At 34.5% G+C, this 16496-nt stretch overlaps 1 protein-coding gene and 2 long non-coding RNA genes across 19 annotated transcripts in view; all 3 read right to left on the bottom strand.

Annotated features, from left to right (window-relative positions):
* Positions 1-16496, bottom strand: part of LOC136805213 (uncharacterized) — a 58076-nt gene that overhangs the window by 17480 nt on the left and 24100 nt on the right. For 11 of the 15 annotated variants that reach the window (XM_067061783.1, XM_067061776.1, XM_067061777.1 and 8 more), the window contains exons 8-9: positions 15352-15393; positions 14557-14613 (exon numbers count right to left, since the gene is read on the bottom strand). The exons of 2 other annotated variants lie outside the window; for them this stretch is intronic. In XM_067061783.1, coding sequence (XP_066917884.1) covers positions 14557-14613; positions 15352-15393 — 99 coding nt within the window. The remainder of the gene's footprint in view (positions 1-14556; positions 14614-15351; positions 15394-16496) is intronic. 2 more of the 15 variants (XM_067061781.1, XM_067061787.1) reach the window with 1 other exon arrangement.
* LOC136805210 (uncharacterized) lies at positions 1343-6369 on the bottom strand. Of its 2 annotated transcripts, XR_010846353.1 has the most exons (4): positions 6133-6369; positions 2584-2661; positions 2283-2344; positions 1343-1574 (listed from the first exon to the last, which is right to left on the bottom strand). It is a non-coding gene; the product is annotated as an uncharacterized lncRNA (long non-coding RNA). The 2 variants fall into 2 exon arrangements; XR_010846354.1 differs by lacking the exon at positions 2584-2661 and having other exon boundaries at positions 6133-6368.
* Positions 6384-9575, bottom strand: LOC136805212 (uncharacterized). 2 transcript variants are annotated; one of them, XR_010846355.1, is made up of 3 exons: positions 9499-9575; positions 6811-6870; positions 6384-6458 (listed from the first exon to the last, which is right to left on the bottom strand). It is a non-coding gene; the product is annotated as an uncharacterized lncRNA (long non-coding RNA). The 2 variants fall into 2 exon arrangements; XR_010846356.1 differs by having other exon boundaries at positions 6811-6942; positions 9499-9556.

Genomic DNA, 16496 nt, shown 5'->3' with positions numbered 1-16496 from the left:
GGTATCACTTTTTTCAAAAATCTAAATAAAAAAATTCAAAAAGTCTTTCTAAGGGTCACCTTTTCAGCAAAAATCAGTCTCTCTAAGGGTCGGTTTTTCGGAGGTCCCGTCCGCACATACCCCTCATTCACCAACCCTAATACCCCCCCCCCCCCGGGACGATAGTTGCAGAGTTTAACGCCATGAGAATCCATCACAGGCGTATTCTGCGGAGTAAAAGTCTATTTATATTCTCCAAATCCGAATGTTCTGGATATTGGGAATTTTGAAGGCACTATTCGAACATTTTGATCGCATAGCAAAAGAGCCCACCGGGTGCACTTGATCAAAACAGGACGGGTATGTGCGAGCCATAAGGATACCTTTCTCACGCCTCAAAAGTCTCTCGAATGGGGTGTAGATTTATAAGTTAGTCTCGGAAGGAGAAGTTCCAAAATCACGAAAAATCGAGAGTTTCCTTCAGAAAGGGTCAAAATTCCCAGAAATTTCGAACAAAACTTGGTGAAAATCAACCAAAATTTGGGGAAAATCTACCAAAATTTAGGAAGTCTTTCCAAGGGTTCCCAAAAAAAGAAAATTTTACCTCTCTAAGGGTTTATTTTCGGTTGGACTAACAATTAAGGTTTATCTTTTCCATGTATTGGGTTCTTCCAGAAAAACATTGTACATGAGGGTTGGAGGATATGACAATTTTTAGTGATTTATCCCCCGAACAGGGTAACTTTTGGCCCCCCCGGACAATAGGTTTACCCCCCGGACAAGCATCTGCTGACCCCCCGGACACCCCAAATTACCCCCGGACAGAGCAAATTTACCCCCGGACAGAGCAAATTTACCCCCCGGACAAGGCAAATCTTGATGATTTTTTGCTACCCCCGGAAAAATATCCTCCACCCCCCCCATGTACAATTTTTTTTCGGGAGAACCCATTTTTACAAAATAATCATAGAATTATATTGATCTAATAAGAGTACAATAAATTGAAAAATATCTAGGCGTCGAGAGTTTATGATGCATTACTTCCTTCATGAAATAGTCTGCGTTGAATTGTCAATTGTCAATCAGTCTTTAATAACCAAGTTAAAGTTTCAGTGAAAGCAGAATACATGTTTTTTTTATAAGCATTGCACTTATAAGCATATCTAGGCTCAGATATAGGGAAAAATTTAGCATATGGCAAGCATTCCTTGAGCCTACAAAATATTTTTTTTCCTGATTTTGGCTTTTTTGGCTGGAATTTCAAGGATTTTCAGCATTTCCTAAATTTATGCTTTAGATTTAAGCATCCCCTCAAGCATTTTTCAGCCTTATCAAGCTTTCGACCTAAGCATCTCTGAGCCTGTTTTCGGATTTTTGTATGCTTCTAAAAAAAATCATGTAATATATAACCATTACAAGTTGGATTGTCTCTTTCGATCGTTTACCATAATTTGTTCTCCGTCAATCAATCGAAATAGCACGATACTCTTTCTCCGATGGCAGTCTTTTGAAGTATGATCACGTTGTTATCATTTCAAATTTCGTTCAAGAACTTCAACGTATGGCAGCATAAATGTCCAGCATCCAGTTAACAGCTAAAATGGAAAGGGAATTGCTTCAATCATAAGCCATGATCTGCATGGTTAAAAGCAGGCGTCATGATGGATAGTTTTAATTTTCTACCAAGAAGGCCACATAGGATATCAATGGAATTGATCGTATCGGATGATATGGTATGATGCGATAGAAAGGAAATAACAAAAGCTCTCCAATAGTGTATGCTTTCCTTAATGGCACCCTTAACACAAGTTAACTACTACAAAACTTTCGTTGTTTTCTGGTATCTCAAAACACATTTCTTTTATTTTCTCAACCATTAATTCAAGTTTGAAAAAAAAAACAATTTAATTTTAATTTTTTTCCATCATCCGGTCTAAAGGTTCCTTTCCAATGTCTGTAAACCAAAAAGTTACCTTCCAAACCAGAAAATCGAAACATCTTTTGCCACTCCCTCTGAGACGTTTAGCCCATTATTCTTAAATTTTGCCAAAAATATGCATACTTTTTAGAAAGTGATTCAGCCCTTTGTAAGTTAACCAATAATGCACGATTTTTCAACTGCTAAGTAATAAATTTGCTGCAAATGGTATGAGCTTTGTCAGAACTTTTTTCCCATGCTCTCCTTCTTTCTCCTTTTCAGAATCTCCCTGAAATGAAACATTTGCCACCCCCTTTTGCCATCCCCTTTTGAGACCCCCAGCAGAATGTAATATTCCATTAAACCCAAGAAACAATAATTTTACCATTTCTTCAATTTGGACATCTTTTGAATGCTGATTATCCATCAAAATAAATCACTTGATCACTAGAGTGAAAAAAAATTAATCTACAGATTAAAAATATTTGATTCAAACTTTTTCTTCAATTTGAAAATATTGTATCAACAAAACGTAGATAAAAATGCTATAGTAGCTCATTCAAAGGAACACAAATTTACTAGAATGTAACAAATCACAATTAAAAGTAGGCAAGACAATCAAATTAAAACCAAACTAGTAAGCAGAAGCAGTTACAATAAGTCATATTTTTCACTTTCTCATTTACCATAAGTGCAAGAAGAATTTTCAACTAATATTCCAGGTCCTCTCACATATTGAAAGCACGGCTCCTCTGAAATGTTGTCTAAGTAAGAAATTAAATAAGCTAAATAGAGGAAATTCAATTTCAAAGTATGAAAATCTGACAAGTTGGATAACAGTGATAGGAATAGTGCCTCATATTTGGTTATCAATTATTCGAATAGTTTTCTTTTAGCAAATGATTTCTTTTTAAAACTCAATTATTAATTTCAGTCCATCTTAAATTTGGCATTACAAAGAATGCAGCAAAAGCAGTTATCTTGGTAATTTGTTAAAACTAATAATAGAACGTGTAGATTGAGAACATTTCCAAGACCTCATGAGTAAACAAAAAAATCAAAACAAAAACAACAAGAACTTGAATCATCTTTCCAGAATAATAATACTAGATTTCCTGTCTGTCTGAAGGTTTGAATTTTTGGGAAAAGGTTCAGATTTACATCTCCTCAAAAACACCCATAAAAACTTCCTTAAATTTTTTGTTCAGTCCCCTGAAGCCTTGAATGACAAGCTTATTGTTAAAAAGGTTAGACAATATCATTATCAAGGGGAAATAATTCAATAGCACTGGTTGAGAAATACTATTTTCAAGTATTATCATGAGAACATATATTTATGGGAATCCCCCCTGTTAAGTGGTAACCCCTTTAGGAAATTGAAAATAAAAGACTCCCCTTTAAGTCTTTGGAAGTCTCTAGGCTTCTGCTCATCGTTTAACGAAAAAGTTTCTTATAAAGGCTGCTTAATAGTCAGCAAATCCTCTTTCCCACTAAATGTTGCCATTCGCTGAAATCCACGAGACATTTTGATTTAAACTATTTCAAACCAAGATGATGCCCTTAGCGAGAGGAAGGATTTTTGTGTTTCCAAGCTTGCTTTGGCTTTTGGAGGATTTTATTTTAGTGTTTAGAGTTTTTTAAAGATAAATTTATGTTCTGTTGTATCTATGGTATGTATAAAGAAAAACTTGGGTCGCAGTTGTTTGAATTAACGATTCACACACACCTAAAATTCTTGAGGAGTGCGATCAAACAGAGGCCATAAATTTGGATTTTACTACTAAAGTTATTCATAGCACTCCTCATCACATGCCTAAAGTACTTTTTAGGAGTGCAATTTTGGAATGATTCTGGAATTTTGAAATGACAAAGCCTGAGAAACTGTAAACCTACTGGTTAAAACAAAAACTACCCCAGGTTTCACCCAAAAAAACCGAACATCTTTGAAGTTACAGACAGACAGACATGCAGATGAAGAGAAAAACAAAGACAAACATTCTCAAATTATTTCTCATCATAAGTTATCTAACTTCATGTCTTTGGTATATAAATAAACTGTAGCTTGGTAATGATTTGGTTACAATCTTTTTTGCTTATTTATGCCTTAGCATAAATCACCTCAAAGGGAAAGTATTGTAGTTCGCAAACGCCTTGGAAGAAGGAGCGCGTCGCTCCATATCAATCCCGAGAGACAATTTTGTTTTTGAAAAACTCACAAGATACAGGCAAGTCGCAAACAACTCTGGAATCCCTAATTTCTAATAAAAATGGAAAAAATATTCCTGACTAAATTTAAAAATATATAAATTGTTAAGAAAATTTGAAAAAATATAAGGAAAAAATAAGCTAGTTCGAGGGGCGCGTCGTCACCATGTATCTTGTCTCCCAGCCCAAATTTTTTAGGATATGAAATTAGATTTTTCAAATCACAAGTAAACCAAGACTGACTCCACTAAGCTGACCAGATCTAACAAAATAATATTTCATTAAACGCTGACTAACTGTATTGGTTATGAACACACTGTGATGCTTTGTCATGGTTTTTCTTATGATCGTTTTGCTTATTAATGCCATTTAGCATGAATCATCTCAAAGGGAAAGTATTGTAGTTCGCAAACGCCTTGGAAGAAGGAGCGCGTCGCTCCATATCAATCCCGAGAGACAATTTTGTTTTTGAAAAACTCACAAGATACAGGCAAGTCGCAAACAACTCTGGAATCCCTAATTTCTAATAAAAATGGAAAAAAATATTCCTGACTAAATTTAAAAATATATATATTGTTAAGAAAATTTGAAAAAATATAAGGAAAAAATAAGCTAGTTCGAGGGGCGCGTCGTCACCATGTATCTCGTCTCCCAGCCCAAATTTTTTAGGATATGAAATTAGATTTTTCAAATCACAAGTAAACCAAGACTGACTCCACTAAGCTGACCAGATCTAACAAAATAATATTTCATTAAACGCTGACTAACTGTATTGGTTATGAACTCACTGTGATGCTTTGTCGTGGTTTTTCTTATGATCGTTTTGCTTATTAATGCCATTTAGCATGAATCATCTCAAAGGGAAAGTATTGTAGTTCGCAAACGCCTTGGAAGAAGGAGCGCGTCGCTCCATATCAATCCCGAGAGACAATTTTGTTTTTGAAAAAATCACAAGATACAGGCAAGTCGCAAACAACTCTGGAATCTATGAAAATATGAAAAATAAATAGAAAAAATAAGCTAGTTCGAGGGGCGCGTCGTCACCATGTATCTTGTCTCCCAACCCAAATTTTTTAGATATGAAATATATCGATCATTGAGTGTACAATAAACCAAGTCACAAAGCACTATGCACTCATACTACAAATATTAGTTTTTCGTATCTCAATTTTCTTGACTTTGTCTGCCTGATCATAAAAATATCTGACAAATGAAAATGTAAGTGGAAGTTTAGGTATATGTCCATGAATTAAAGGCAAGTGTTGATAATAAATAGAAACAACAAATGAAGTCAAACATTTTCATAAACTTTAATCAATTTCTTATGTTATTTTCTTATTTCTTTGTGTATTATTTAAAGAGTTAAACCATTCAAATGAGACAGAAATCCAGACAGTAGGAAATATATAAACATAATCATCTTATGTTTAGCAAGAATATTCCTTTGGCTAGTAAAACTTTGACGCAAAGCCAAATTTTGAGGATGAATCTCTCCCCGTCACCTGTATGTAGGTTACATGGCTGTTCATGTTTCAAAAGTATTTACCTATATAGCTATAAGCAAAAAGCTTGTACCCATGTCTTTTTTTAGCTATTAAAACATAATAATTTAAGTTAAGTTGTTTATAGGAGATCTCCTTCTCTACAAAATCTAGGGAGCCACATGCTATATCCATAACATGTGTATCAAATCAGAAAGGAAATCATTTTGCTAATTGAAAGATAACCATCTTATAATCATTGGCACACTTCAACCGAGCTAACCACATAATTTTGTCACAAAATACAAAATTGTACAAAATTGTAAATTTTCAAAAACACCCCCAGATATTCACACAAGGAACAAGTGAGCAAAATTTAAGCCAAATCTGACCATTTTTGAAGTCTCCAGTCTGTCCAAATGTTTTATTGAGGTTACATACTGACTGACTAACAGACATACATTCTCAGATTCTAGCTCAATTGAAGTTGAGAACCAGTGGAAAAACAGATTGGATATCATGATCAAGTAAAAAGTAAGCAAAACATACCCAATATATTCAATTTGATCCGTATCAGATTCTTCTTCATCACTTGAACTTTCCGATTCTGTTTCAGTATCTGTGTATGTATCAATATCCTTGTCATATTCATTATCAGTCACTTATTTGTCCACCATCAAGGATGCTACATTTAGTGCAGATTTTTCTTCATCACTTGATTCTGATTCCCTCTATCTGTCTGAATAAATTTCCTTGACACGTTCATTGCACATTTCTGTAAAAACCCACTTTTTTTTTCCTCATCATGTATTGACAAGTTTAATGCTGGCAATGTTCTTTCACTCTCAGTCAATGTTCTTTCACTATCAGCAGTTCTAAAAAATGTTTAAAAATGTCAGTCTTAAAATTAAGGCAATGATTGATTTTACTACTAGGGACATTTTAAATTTTGATTTCACAGCTTCAAAGATTTTCAAATTTAAAAAAAATTTGAATGTGAGAATACAAGCATAAACTCTTGCAATTTGTTAAGAATTCTTAATATAATAAAGAGGCATTCACCTTCACGAAAAAGCTTTTAAAAGTATTTGGGCCAGAATTCATACTTTTCAATGAAAATAGCTAGAAAATTTTTTTATTCATTTAGCTCTGAGAAGTGACGTTGTTTACAGCAGTTCCATTAAAATGTGTAGTAATAGAATTTCAGTTTAAAAAGGTTATACTCACAGATGACTGTGCTCAATGCTTTCCCCAATGTTGTAGAGTACATTTGATCATCAAACATTCCTATGAAAAATTAGTCATTCATTCTTTCATTTTATCCGCATTATATTTACATTGAGGGTTACATTGAGTGATCTGAAAGCAAAAATTTGAAATAGCTTTTAAAAAAGCTACTCTTCAAACATAAAGTTCCTTTCAAAAAGCCATCAAACATACAATCAGACAAAAATGTGAACTCAAGTTTGTTTACATAAAAATGCACCAACAATGAGTGTTGTGATGATATATAAAAGCAGGACCTATAATTTGCTTCAATTTAAAAAAAGAATCGATATAGATCTAGCTGGGGCTGGGTTTAAATAATTGTTGGTTTGCCATCACCTGACCCTAGATTGTGGGGGTGGGTTGGTCGGTCAGAATTTTTTTTTTATTTTGGCAATTTATGAAATTTTCGTCCATGGAAGGGTTATCAGTTTGTTTACATTTAGGTAATTTTGAATAAAAAACAGAAGTGCTAGCAGGGAATTTACGATTCTTATGCTTGAGACAAACAAGATACAAATTTTCTATTTTTTATATTTATTCAAAACAAACCTTCAATGAAATTCTTGGTATCATTCTTATCAAACAAGTTCATCCATCAAACTAGAAGTTCAGTAAACATTACAATCCTTTCAATCAAAAAAGAAGCCAAATTATATACAATTTTACACAACATACCGTGAAAAAGGGTAACTTGCATCAGTGGAGGCTAACATGCATAGCCCTCAAATGAAAGGCCCGGCTGGTCATTAAAATACGAAAATAAATCGAAACAAAAATGGTAGAGTAGAGTAGAGCTGCGAGCGGAGCTGCGTATGTGTATTTTAATGACCAGCCAGGTCATTCATTTGAGGGCTATGCATGTTAGCCTCCACTGATGCAAGTTACCCTTCTCACGGTATGAAGCGCATGCAAACTTTCTCTTCACTTTCTCATATCCATCATTAAAATTTTACAACATCCATCATTAAAATTTTACAACTTTATTACGCTTCAAGTCACGTGATAAAAATAATTTGCGCACTTAGTCTGGTTTCCCCTTCCTTATTTATCAAAAACACACGCTCTAGGCGCTAAGAGACTGCACGCCGTGACGGCCAGTATGGCGGTCACATTAGATTCAAAAGGAAACTGGGTTCTTTTTATTATTTTCAGTTCTCGGTAAAAAGGTCTACTAAAAAATACTTTGCGTGTAAAATGTTGTTTTGATTTGGGTCCCGTCGACTACTCTAACTTGGGACGATTGGTCGAAACATGGGACTGTTGCATATCTGGTTTGTATTTTCACTTACTGTAAAATTGAAATCATGTATTTTTATATACGCCGTTCCTTAACTCAAATCAAATGACTTTGGAGGTTCGGTGAAATGGTGGCCGAATTGCCGTTTTAAATTTTTAGATTTCAAGAGAAGGAAATTTTTTATCTTTCTTCAACAAGATTACTTTAATATAATGCAAATTATGCATGTAAGTTTTATATTAATACTTCCTTTTTGCATATGTTTCGCATACTTTCTAAGGGAATTTCACCACGGCCAGACAATCTGAATCGAACAGAATTGACGATGGAACCAGTTGAACCAAATCGAGAACGCAATCGACCGATTGAAATTCGATTGTCGAACGTTAATCCAAACTCCCTAAAATCTGATAAATAATCGATCACGAATAGATAGTTGATCGATTAAATATTTGATTGATGATTAATCAATTTTTGATCGATATGTAATCGATCAAAAGCTGTGATCGATAGCCGATCGATTTTTAATCGATACTTAATTTAATCGAAGTATAATAGATCTATAATCGATAAACAATCGATGACAAAATTGACAGTTACATCAATATGCCTTCTTACCTGTCTTTAAAAATATAAATAAAAGTAATCACGGAAAAGGACGCGAAAATAAAAGACATAAGTGTGAGAACAGAGTAATCAAACTCGTTAGAAAAAGTACCATTAGAAGTCATAAAAAATAGACCTGAATAAATGCAATCGAAATCCCAGAGAACTTCATAATTCCCAAACAACATTACATTACTATGTCAAACTCCCATTACATAAATTTTTACAATTACATCAGAGTACTACGCTCGTCACCGAAGAGGTTTATTTATTGGAAGGGTATTACATTTTATTGTTCGCTTCTTTTTTAAAGATTGGCCGGGTTGGAAAAGTATGAATTTCTTTGTACATATTTTACCTACCCCAAATATAGGAGGCTGAGTTTTAAACAAATGGTCAAGTTGAAACAAACGAAAATGTATCAAGGTCTGTTTTATTTACCCCCTGGTGACTTAACAAAAGAGACTTAACTCGATGTTACAATCCATTATTGAAAGTTTGTCTCGGCCTTTTTATAATGAGCGAGACATACGTTCTCTGATTCCGCAATTTTCATATTGACATTTTCGAGGCATTTTGATGTAACTGATTGATCGATAAATAATCGAGCTTTGAAAAAATCTTGAGTATCGATTACCTATCGATTCTATCGGTTAATCGATATCTAATCCATCGATTACTTATCAATTATTTATCGATTAACTCAAGATTATCGATTATATCGATTAACTACGCCTGGTTTTTATACCTTAATTGAAGTAAAAATTGCTACTGCAATTTAGGGATTTATAAGAATCACTCACTCTGTATCTTGCTGAAGAAGAGCATTGCCATCATCATGTTAGCAACTCCAGAAGATTTTTCAAGTTTTAATTTTTTTTTCAAACTTATCCTATCTTGTAGAGCTTGGAAAAGAAAGAAAATGAGGGTCATAGGCCTCCAGAGGATTAGTGGTTGTAAAGATATTCAAATTTTAGTGTCAAAAATTTGACTAAAAATGTCAAAAAAAGGTTAGGAAAATAGCTTGGAAAAATTCGAAAAATGTGTCAAAAAAGAAAAAAAAGAAATTTTCCAGTCATGCTTCTAAATTTTGCATATCTCTTTCTAGTGTAGCTAGAGACTCAAATGGAGGGAGAATTCTTTGATGGGTTAAAATATTATATATAAAAATATGTTAAAATATTTAGTATATTTATCAAAATAACGAAAGATATATCTTTTTTTGAAAAAGAAGCATTGCATTGTTTTTATTTTGTTTGTAAGTAAAAAATAGCTTGGAAAAGGTTGAAATGAGTCAAAAAAGGTGGTAGGACCCATTTTCAAGGGGCCTCTGGAATGGAGGAACAAAACTTATGAGTAAAGAACAAGTTTTTCTGAAAGGAGAAACCCCAAATGAAAAGAAAATCATTTCGGCAGAAATAAAAAATCTTTTTTGGGACTTCCCATGCTAAAGAAGCAAAAAGTGAAAAAAACTACATGAAAATGAAAGAACTAGAAATAGCGATTGTGATTTTTGAATTCCTCACCCTTTTTCTGATAAACATACAAAGTTTCAGCCTTCAAATTAATTTTCCTCCGTTTCCAGACACATTTATACATTGATAGTTGCAAAATGTTTTTCTCCCGTCGGCAAACAATTTTCAAAATGTTGCAAAACGTTCGGCATTTTACCAATTTGCCGTCTAGCCCGTGTCCACAGTGTTATATACCGCTGGAAAGCTAAGATCACGGGCTTTCATTTAGTAAAAACCGGAACGCTTTAGCATACATAAAAAAAGAAGTTCCAAGGGTTCAAAGTTCACGGAAAAATGAAACATTTGGTTTGACGTCAACGAAAGTTGCATGACTTCTGGAGTCGCTAATCATGTTCAGGTTCTAGACCACCAGTGACATCAACAGTCTGTTGTTCGTCATCACTTTCAATAACATCAGCAACAATTATTTCTTCATCTGTTTCACTTTGTTTGCTGTTTGAGGAATCAGTTTCTGGTTCACTTTCACTCTCACCAGCAGTCAGATGTGTTACCCAGAAAATGTGCAAATGCACTGTGTGTTTTCTGTGTATATCCAAGCTCTTTTTTCTTTTGCATCCAAATTTTAAAGGTAGTTTGATTGAGACTTATAACAGGCATGATTCTATACTTCTAAAATTTCAAAATACAGAGATGTTATTGCATTTTGTAATCCATATTGGCAGTTGGTAACCATTTGCTAGACACTTTAAATTTCACCCTTAAAAATTATATCTAACTGTATCTCCATCATCACTTAAAAATACACCTAAAAACTTTATACACGTATAGTTGAATGATGTCAACAACTAATTCAGTTAATATTAACACTGCTAAAGGATAAATAGACCCCTTTACAATACGAGAATCAGTGAAAAATTTCAAAAAACATTTCTGTTTCGCCATTACTCTCCAAGATCGAGTAGCAAGACTAGTAACCGATCTTTTTTTCTCGCCTTGTAAACGGTGAACTCGCGATTGAGTTTTTTAATATTTTGTCGGAAAAAAGTAAACGGGTATATTTTGCTAGAAAATTCAACTGCGTTATAAATTAATCGTTCCTGGTTTCTGGAAAAGTACCCTACTGCAGTGGAACGGGTCAATTTTTAATAAATCAGCTGAATCAAAACATCAAAATGAGCCGTTCCCCTCCAGTAGGGTGCTTTTCCAGGAAACATCTTGATCCGAGCTGGTTTTAAAGCTCTGAAAAAACCTACCGGAACGCCTCCAAATTTCCAGCTGGCTAACTCAAGGAACGGCTCAGAAAAAAAGAAAAAGGAGCTAGAAATCGTCCCGGGAATGGCTCCAGATTTCCAGCTAGTTGGTTAAAGGAACAGCTTTAAAATTCTACCAGCTGTGAAAAAGTTCCGTAAAATCAGCCTGGAACACGTGTGAATTTCCAGCTGGAGAATTGATAGAGAACTTTCAAAATTTTTCCAGGGAACGGCTATACATTTCCAGGAGCAAACTTTTTGAAATTTTCCCGGAACGCCTAGGCCATTTCCAGCTGAGGGGGGTCTCCGGAACGGCTTTTCCATCATTTGCCCTCGGTGGCTGCTTTCGAAATGGGTGTCGAACTAATAACTGTCAAACAACCGGTCTAACAAATGTACTGTCGGACAAGTATACTGTCGAACAAGTGGGATTTCCCCAAAATTATAGTTACGTACGTAGATGAAAATTTGTCAGAATTTATATTACGGTGAAAATTCAGAATTCTCAGTTTGACAACAAAAATTTCTCAAATAGGTAACTTTAATTTAAATAATTATATTAAATTGTAAAATTAGTGTGGCAAGAAAACTCCCAAAAAAATTTAGCCATAAATCTTAAAGTGAAAGGTTAAAATTTTTCAGCATTTTTGGTGTGACAAGAAAATTCTTCAGCACATAGCCACAGTCTATAGAAAAAGGTCAGAATTTACAATAATTCTCTTCTCATGACAAAAATACTGCATTTTTCTAAAATCATGAATACGTGTACCCAGAAACTTTTCTGTCACCATATAAACTCTGGATTTTCTATCAGAGCTATCTTATCACAGCACTAAATTCTGCAAATTTCAATTTTTCACAAATTAAATTTGTACATGACAGATGTTACATTTTTCATTCAACAGACTGAAATACTTAATTATAATAATACACTTATAATAATAATTATGGACCAATGTGTCATTGTTTTGAGGTTGGAGTTTTAGTTATTCAACATATGACATCTTAACTATTAAAAGTAAGTACTTTTCTGTAAGTTTTCCATTTAATTTTCTATGTGTACGTGTAATTTTCCTGTGCTTGGCTGGTACATTACATGCTGACAGTCAGGACAGGTTGTTTTTTGTAGCAGTGAGTCTGTTGAAGAGGGTCGGACTGTCAGACAGCAGCCTGGCATAATGACATTGAGAGTGATGAGAGGGATAATCTTTGGAGTTTCTTTAAACTAACCAGGAAACGCTGTTTATAAAAATAGTTTTCAAACCGTACCAAAAAGAAAGTTAGAAAAAATATTTCTTACCTTGAATGAAAGAGGCTAGCAAAAAACCCCAAAAGCATGTAACATATACCAGATACCACCAACCTGCATAAGGAAAACTGAATAATCCTTGTACACTTTTGATGATTGTAGAAAACTGAAGCTAAATTGCAAATACTTACCTTCTAAGAATGTATGAATAACAAAAACAACTAAGGATGTAAAAGTTTCAAAACTTGAAAGGTGGCTCCTCCACCACCCAAAATTCAAAACAAAGTGGTCTGTCGGCTTTTCTCCCTCCAAAATTTAGGAAAGCACTCCTCCGTTCTCACAACCTCCAAAATGAAGCCGTGGCAGAATGTTCTAGTCTGTATATCAGCAGCCTCTCACCAACTTTTGCTCGCTCTCCTACGCAGCTCCTATTCTAGCAAACGCCCGCCGCCTTTATGTTCCCGCCCTCTGACATGATTAATTTACAGACTAGTTTGCTAGTCTACCTTCGATACAGTTCCACACCGCAGATTACTCAAGAAACTCGACGCGTACGGTATCAAAGGATTCACGTTAGACTGGATCAAATCCTTTCTGTCGGATTGATATCAGTATGTCAAGGTGAATGGTAAACTATCCAAGGAAGGTAAAGTACTCAGCGGTGTCCCACAGGGAAGTGTTCTTGGTCAATTACTTTTTGTGTTATATATCAAAGATCTACCTGAGGTTACAAGCTCTGAAATGTACCTCTTTGCAGACGACACTAAGCTTGTTGAGGAGATAAATAGCGCTGAAGATGCCATCGTCAAAGGACTGGCTACTCAAATTCCACCCAGATAAATGCCACGTGCTAACACTGGCAAAACTTTGGAACATCAAACATGTCCATCCATACAACATAAACGGGTTAATCCTGGAGCACGTGGATCAAGAAAAAGATCTCGGAGTGATTATCGTCGGGGAACTGAATTTTGAATAACACATCTTTGGTAAAATCAAGAAAGTTAACTCAATCGTTGGTCTGATCAGCAGAAGTTTTGAATTTCTTCCACCAGAAATGCTCCGCACTCTTTTTTATAGCGTTCGTCCGACCTCACCTTGAGTACGCTCAAGCCGTTTGGTCTCCACGACTCATCAAACACATCGAAGCCATCGAGAGTGTTCAGCAAAGGGCCAAGTATATAAACATCTTCACGTTTATGATAAATCACCGGCCTGTCAAAAGTTTGTCCTTCGCGGACGCCCGAAACGTCAGCACGATTACGAACTACAAAGAAACTTTGCAAATGATGGTGTCAGAGGGTATCAAACAAACTCGTTGTTCTACAGAAGTATTGACATATGGAATGGTCTTGGAGTTGATGTTGTAGCTGCAACATCTGTCGCCAACTTCAAAGAAAAATTTCTCACAGAATGGGAAAAAGATCTCCATAAATTGTAAAATGAAAAATCAATCTTTACAATTTAAAAAAAATTCGAAACAAAAAGGTTAATTAAAACTAAGCATTAAGCCATTAAAACTAAGCACTTTCTGTAAAAGAGGGTAATATAACATTTCATTAACGTCTTTTTAAGGTTCATAATGTCATTATTCTAATTAAATTGCTAATTGCTCTTGATAGAATAAATTCAGAAACAACTTATAAAGACTTATTTTCTTAAAAATGTCAAAAAACTCAAGACAAAAGTTTTAACTTCAAATCTCGTAACCGATCTTTTGACTATAGTCAGAACCCTTAATAGAGTAAACAATCTTAAAGCGATTCTCAAAAATATCCTTGAAAATTTAGCCATAGTACAGTATAAAGATATATATAGAGATAAGAGAGTTTACCCGCTAATAAGAGTAGAGCTATACCAAGCTCAAAAAAAGAGTTTTTTATGTACCTGTTGCCAAAGGCTGATGTTCTTCTTCTTCTGCTTCTTCTTCTTCTACAACATCTGCTGAACAAATGAACGAGAAAAAAACAGAAGATCAAATTCTTATTCGAAAATTCTAAAAAGAATCATCCCCTTAAATATTTTCTTTTTTAAGAAAATTGAAGAATTTCAGTATCAGGATTTTGTTTGGTGCCCCGATAAGAAAAACGACGTAATTATCACGTGGGTACACATCAAGAGTAGGGCAAGAAATTGTAATGACAAAATTAATATGATCCTGGGGTTCTTTTTACTGTTTGTCGTACTTTTTGAAGAACTTTTGAGATTAAGAGCTCCTTTTAGACTGTTTTAGAAAAAATATTTCGACTTTTCTTTGCGTTAGTAGTCCTTATAGTCCTCAGACTTGAAAACAAAACATCATCGTCCATAGATACCCCCAACAGGATCAAGGTTTCTTTAAATCGAATATTAGAAAGCTAAAGGAGAACACTATTTGCTTCTAAAGGCCCTCATACACTTGTCAATATTAAAAAGCAATTAATTTTTTGATTTTTAGATTTTTATCCATATATAATAAATAAATAAACTTTTTCCGATTTCATTGTTGTCTTATGCGTGATAAAAGTCAAGCATATACATTAACAGTTTTTGAGCAATTCGAATATCCTAGAATACTGACGCGAGTTAAGGGGTCAAAATTTTATTCATGGAATAAAGAGTTTATTTATAAAAGAGAGTTTATCCAATAATAAGAGCAGGGTTTGTTATGAAATAAAGATGAGATTTATCAATATAAAATACCTGCTGCCAAAGGCTGCTGCTGTTCTTCTTCTTCAGGAGCTCCTGAACAAATGAACGAGAAAAAAAGCAGGAGATCAAATTCTTATTCTAAAATCCTTAAAAAACAGAACCCGTCCTGTATTTTTCTATGTATAGAAAATTGGAGAAATTTGCATGTTTCCGATAGCAATCTCAAATTGAAAAAAAACTATTCTCAAGCTTCAATTTGGCCACACATTTAAAATATATAAAAGTATGTTTAATGGACCTACAAAAATAGTAATAGATTTCAAGGTTTAGTTTGTAATAAGAATTTGAATAAGAAAAATGGAGGAAAAAATCGATGAAAATGACCAAGAATTGCCGCTTAAAAATGAGGTTTGCATCCCAGAAAAATGCATTATTAATGAAGGAACGACACCAAAAGACACTCTGACCTGTAGGAAGTGCCACCGAGATGTTCATTATGATTGTTCTGAGCTACCAATCTACCAAATACAGATTTGCTTAACGTTTAAATCGCGAAGTTTTCAATGCCAAAGTTGCGTTAAGATCTCGCCAGAGCTGATTGAACGAGTTGAAACACGCACAAACACCAAAATCGAAGGACTTCAAAAGGAAATTAAAGCATGTGAAAACATCATGAAAGTACAAAATGAAGAAATTTCCCAACTGATATCAAATGATGTGAACTTTCTTACAAAAGAAATCAAAGAAAGCCTGGAAACAAAGATGAGTATACCCGAGAAAAAGATAGAAGCAAAGATCGAGAACATCTTAATCGAAAAGAAGCAAGAGGCGAAAGATGTTAGTTATGATGTAGCCTGGGAGTCCAAACGTTAAACTTTTTTCACAGTCTAGTTTATGATATTTTTGCTGCTGGTTTAACGCTTGGCGCAGGTAACTTGCCTGCAGGGAGATTTTTCCCTGCAATGCAGGTTCGGCCTGATTGGCCAGCTTTCGGCGTATTACTTTATAGCAGTACTTTCGCTAGCCTGTCAGACGAAAACCGCTTTTTTATCGCGATTTAACCTTTAGACACCGCTGTTTTTAAAAACAGCGCGCGCTGCTGCCGCTGTTTTTTTCATGAAAATGGAGGTTTCGCGGAAAATATCATAAAATCTGAACCGCTAAAGCTTAAGTAAAAAGTAAACCCATTTTGAAAA

The sequence above is a fragment of the Clytia hemisphaerica genome, unplaced genomic scaffold (genome assembly GCF_902728285.1).
Source record: "Clytia hemisphaerica strain Z4C2 unplaced genomic scaffold, Clytia hemisphaerica genome assembly, whole genome shotgun sequence".
NCBI classification, from domain to species: domain Eukaryota; kingdom Metazoa; phylum Cnidaria; class Hydrozoa; order Leptothecata; family Clytiidae; genus Clytia; species Clytia hemisphaerica.
This window is presented reverse-complemented; position numbering and strand designations above follow the sequence as displayed.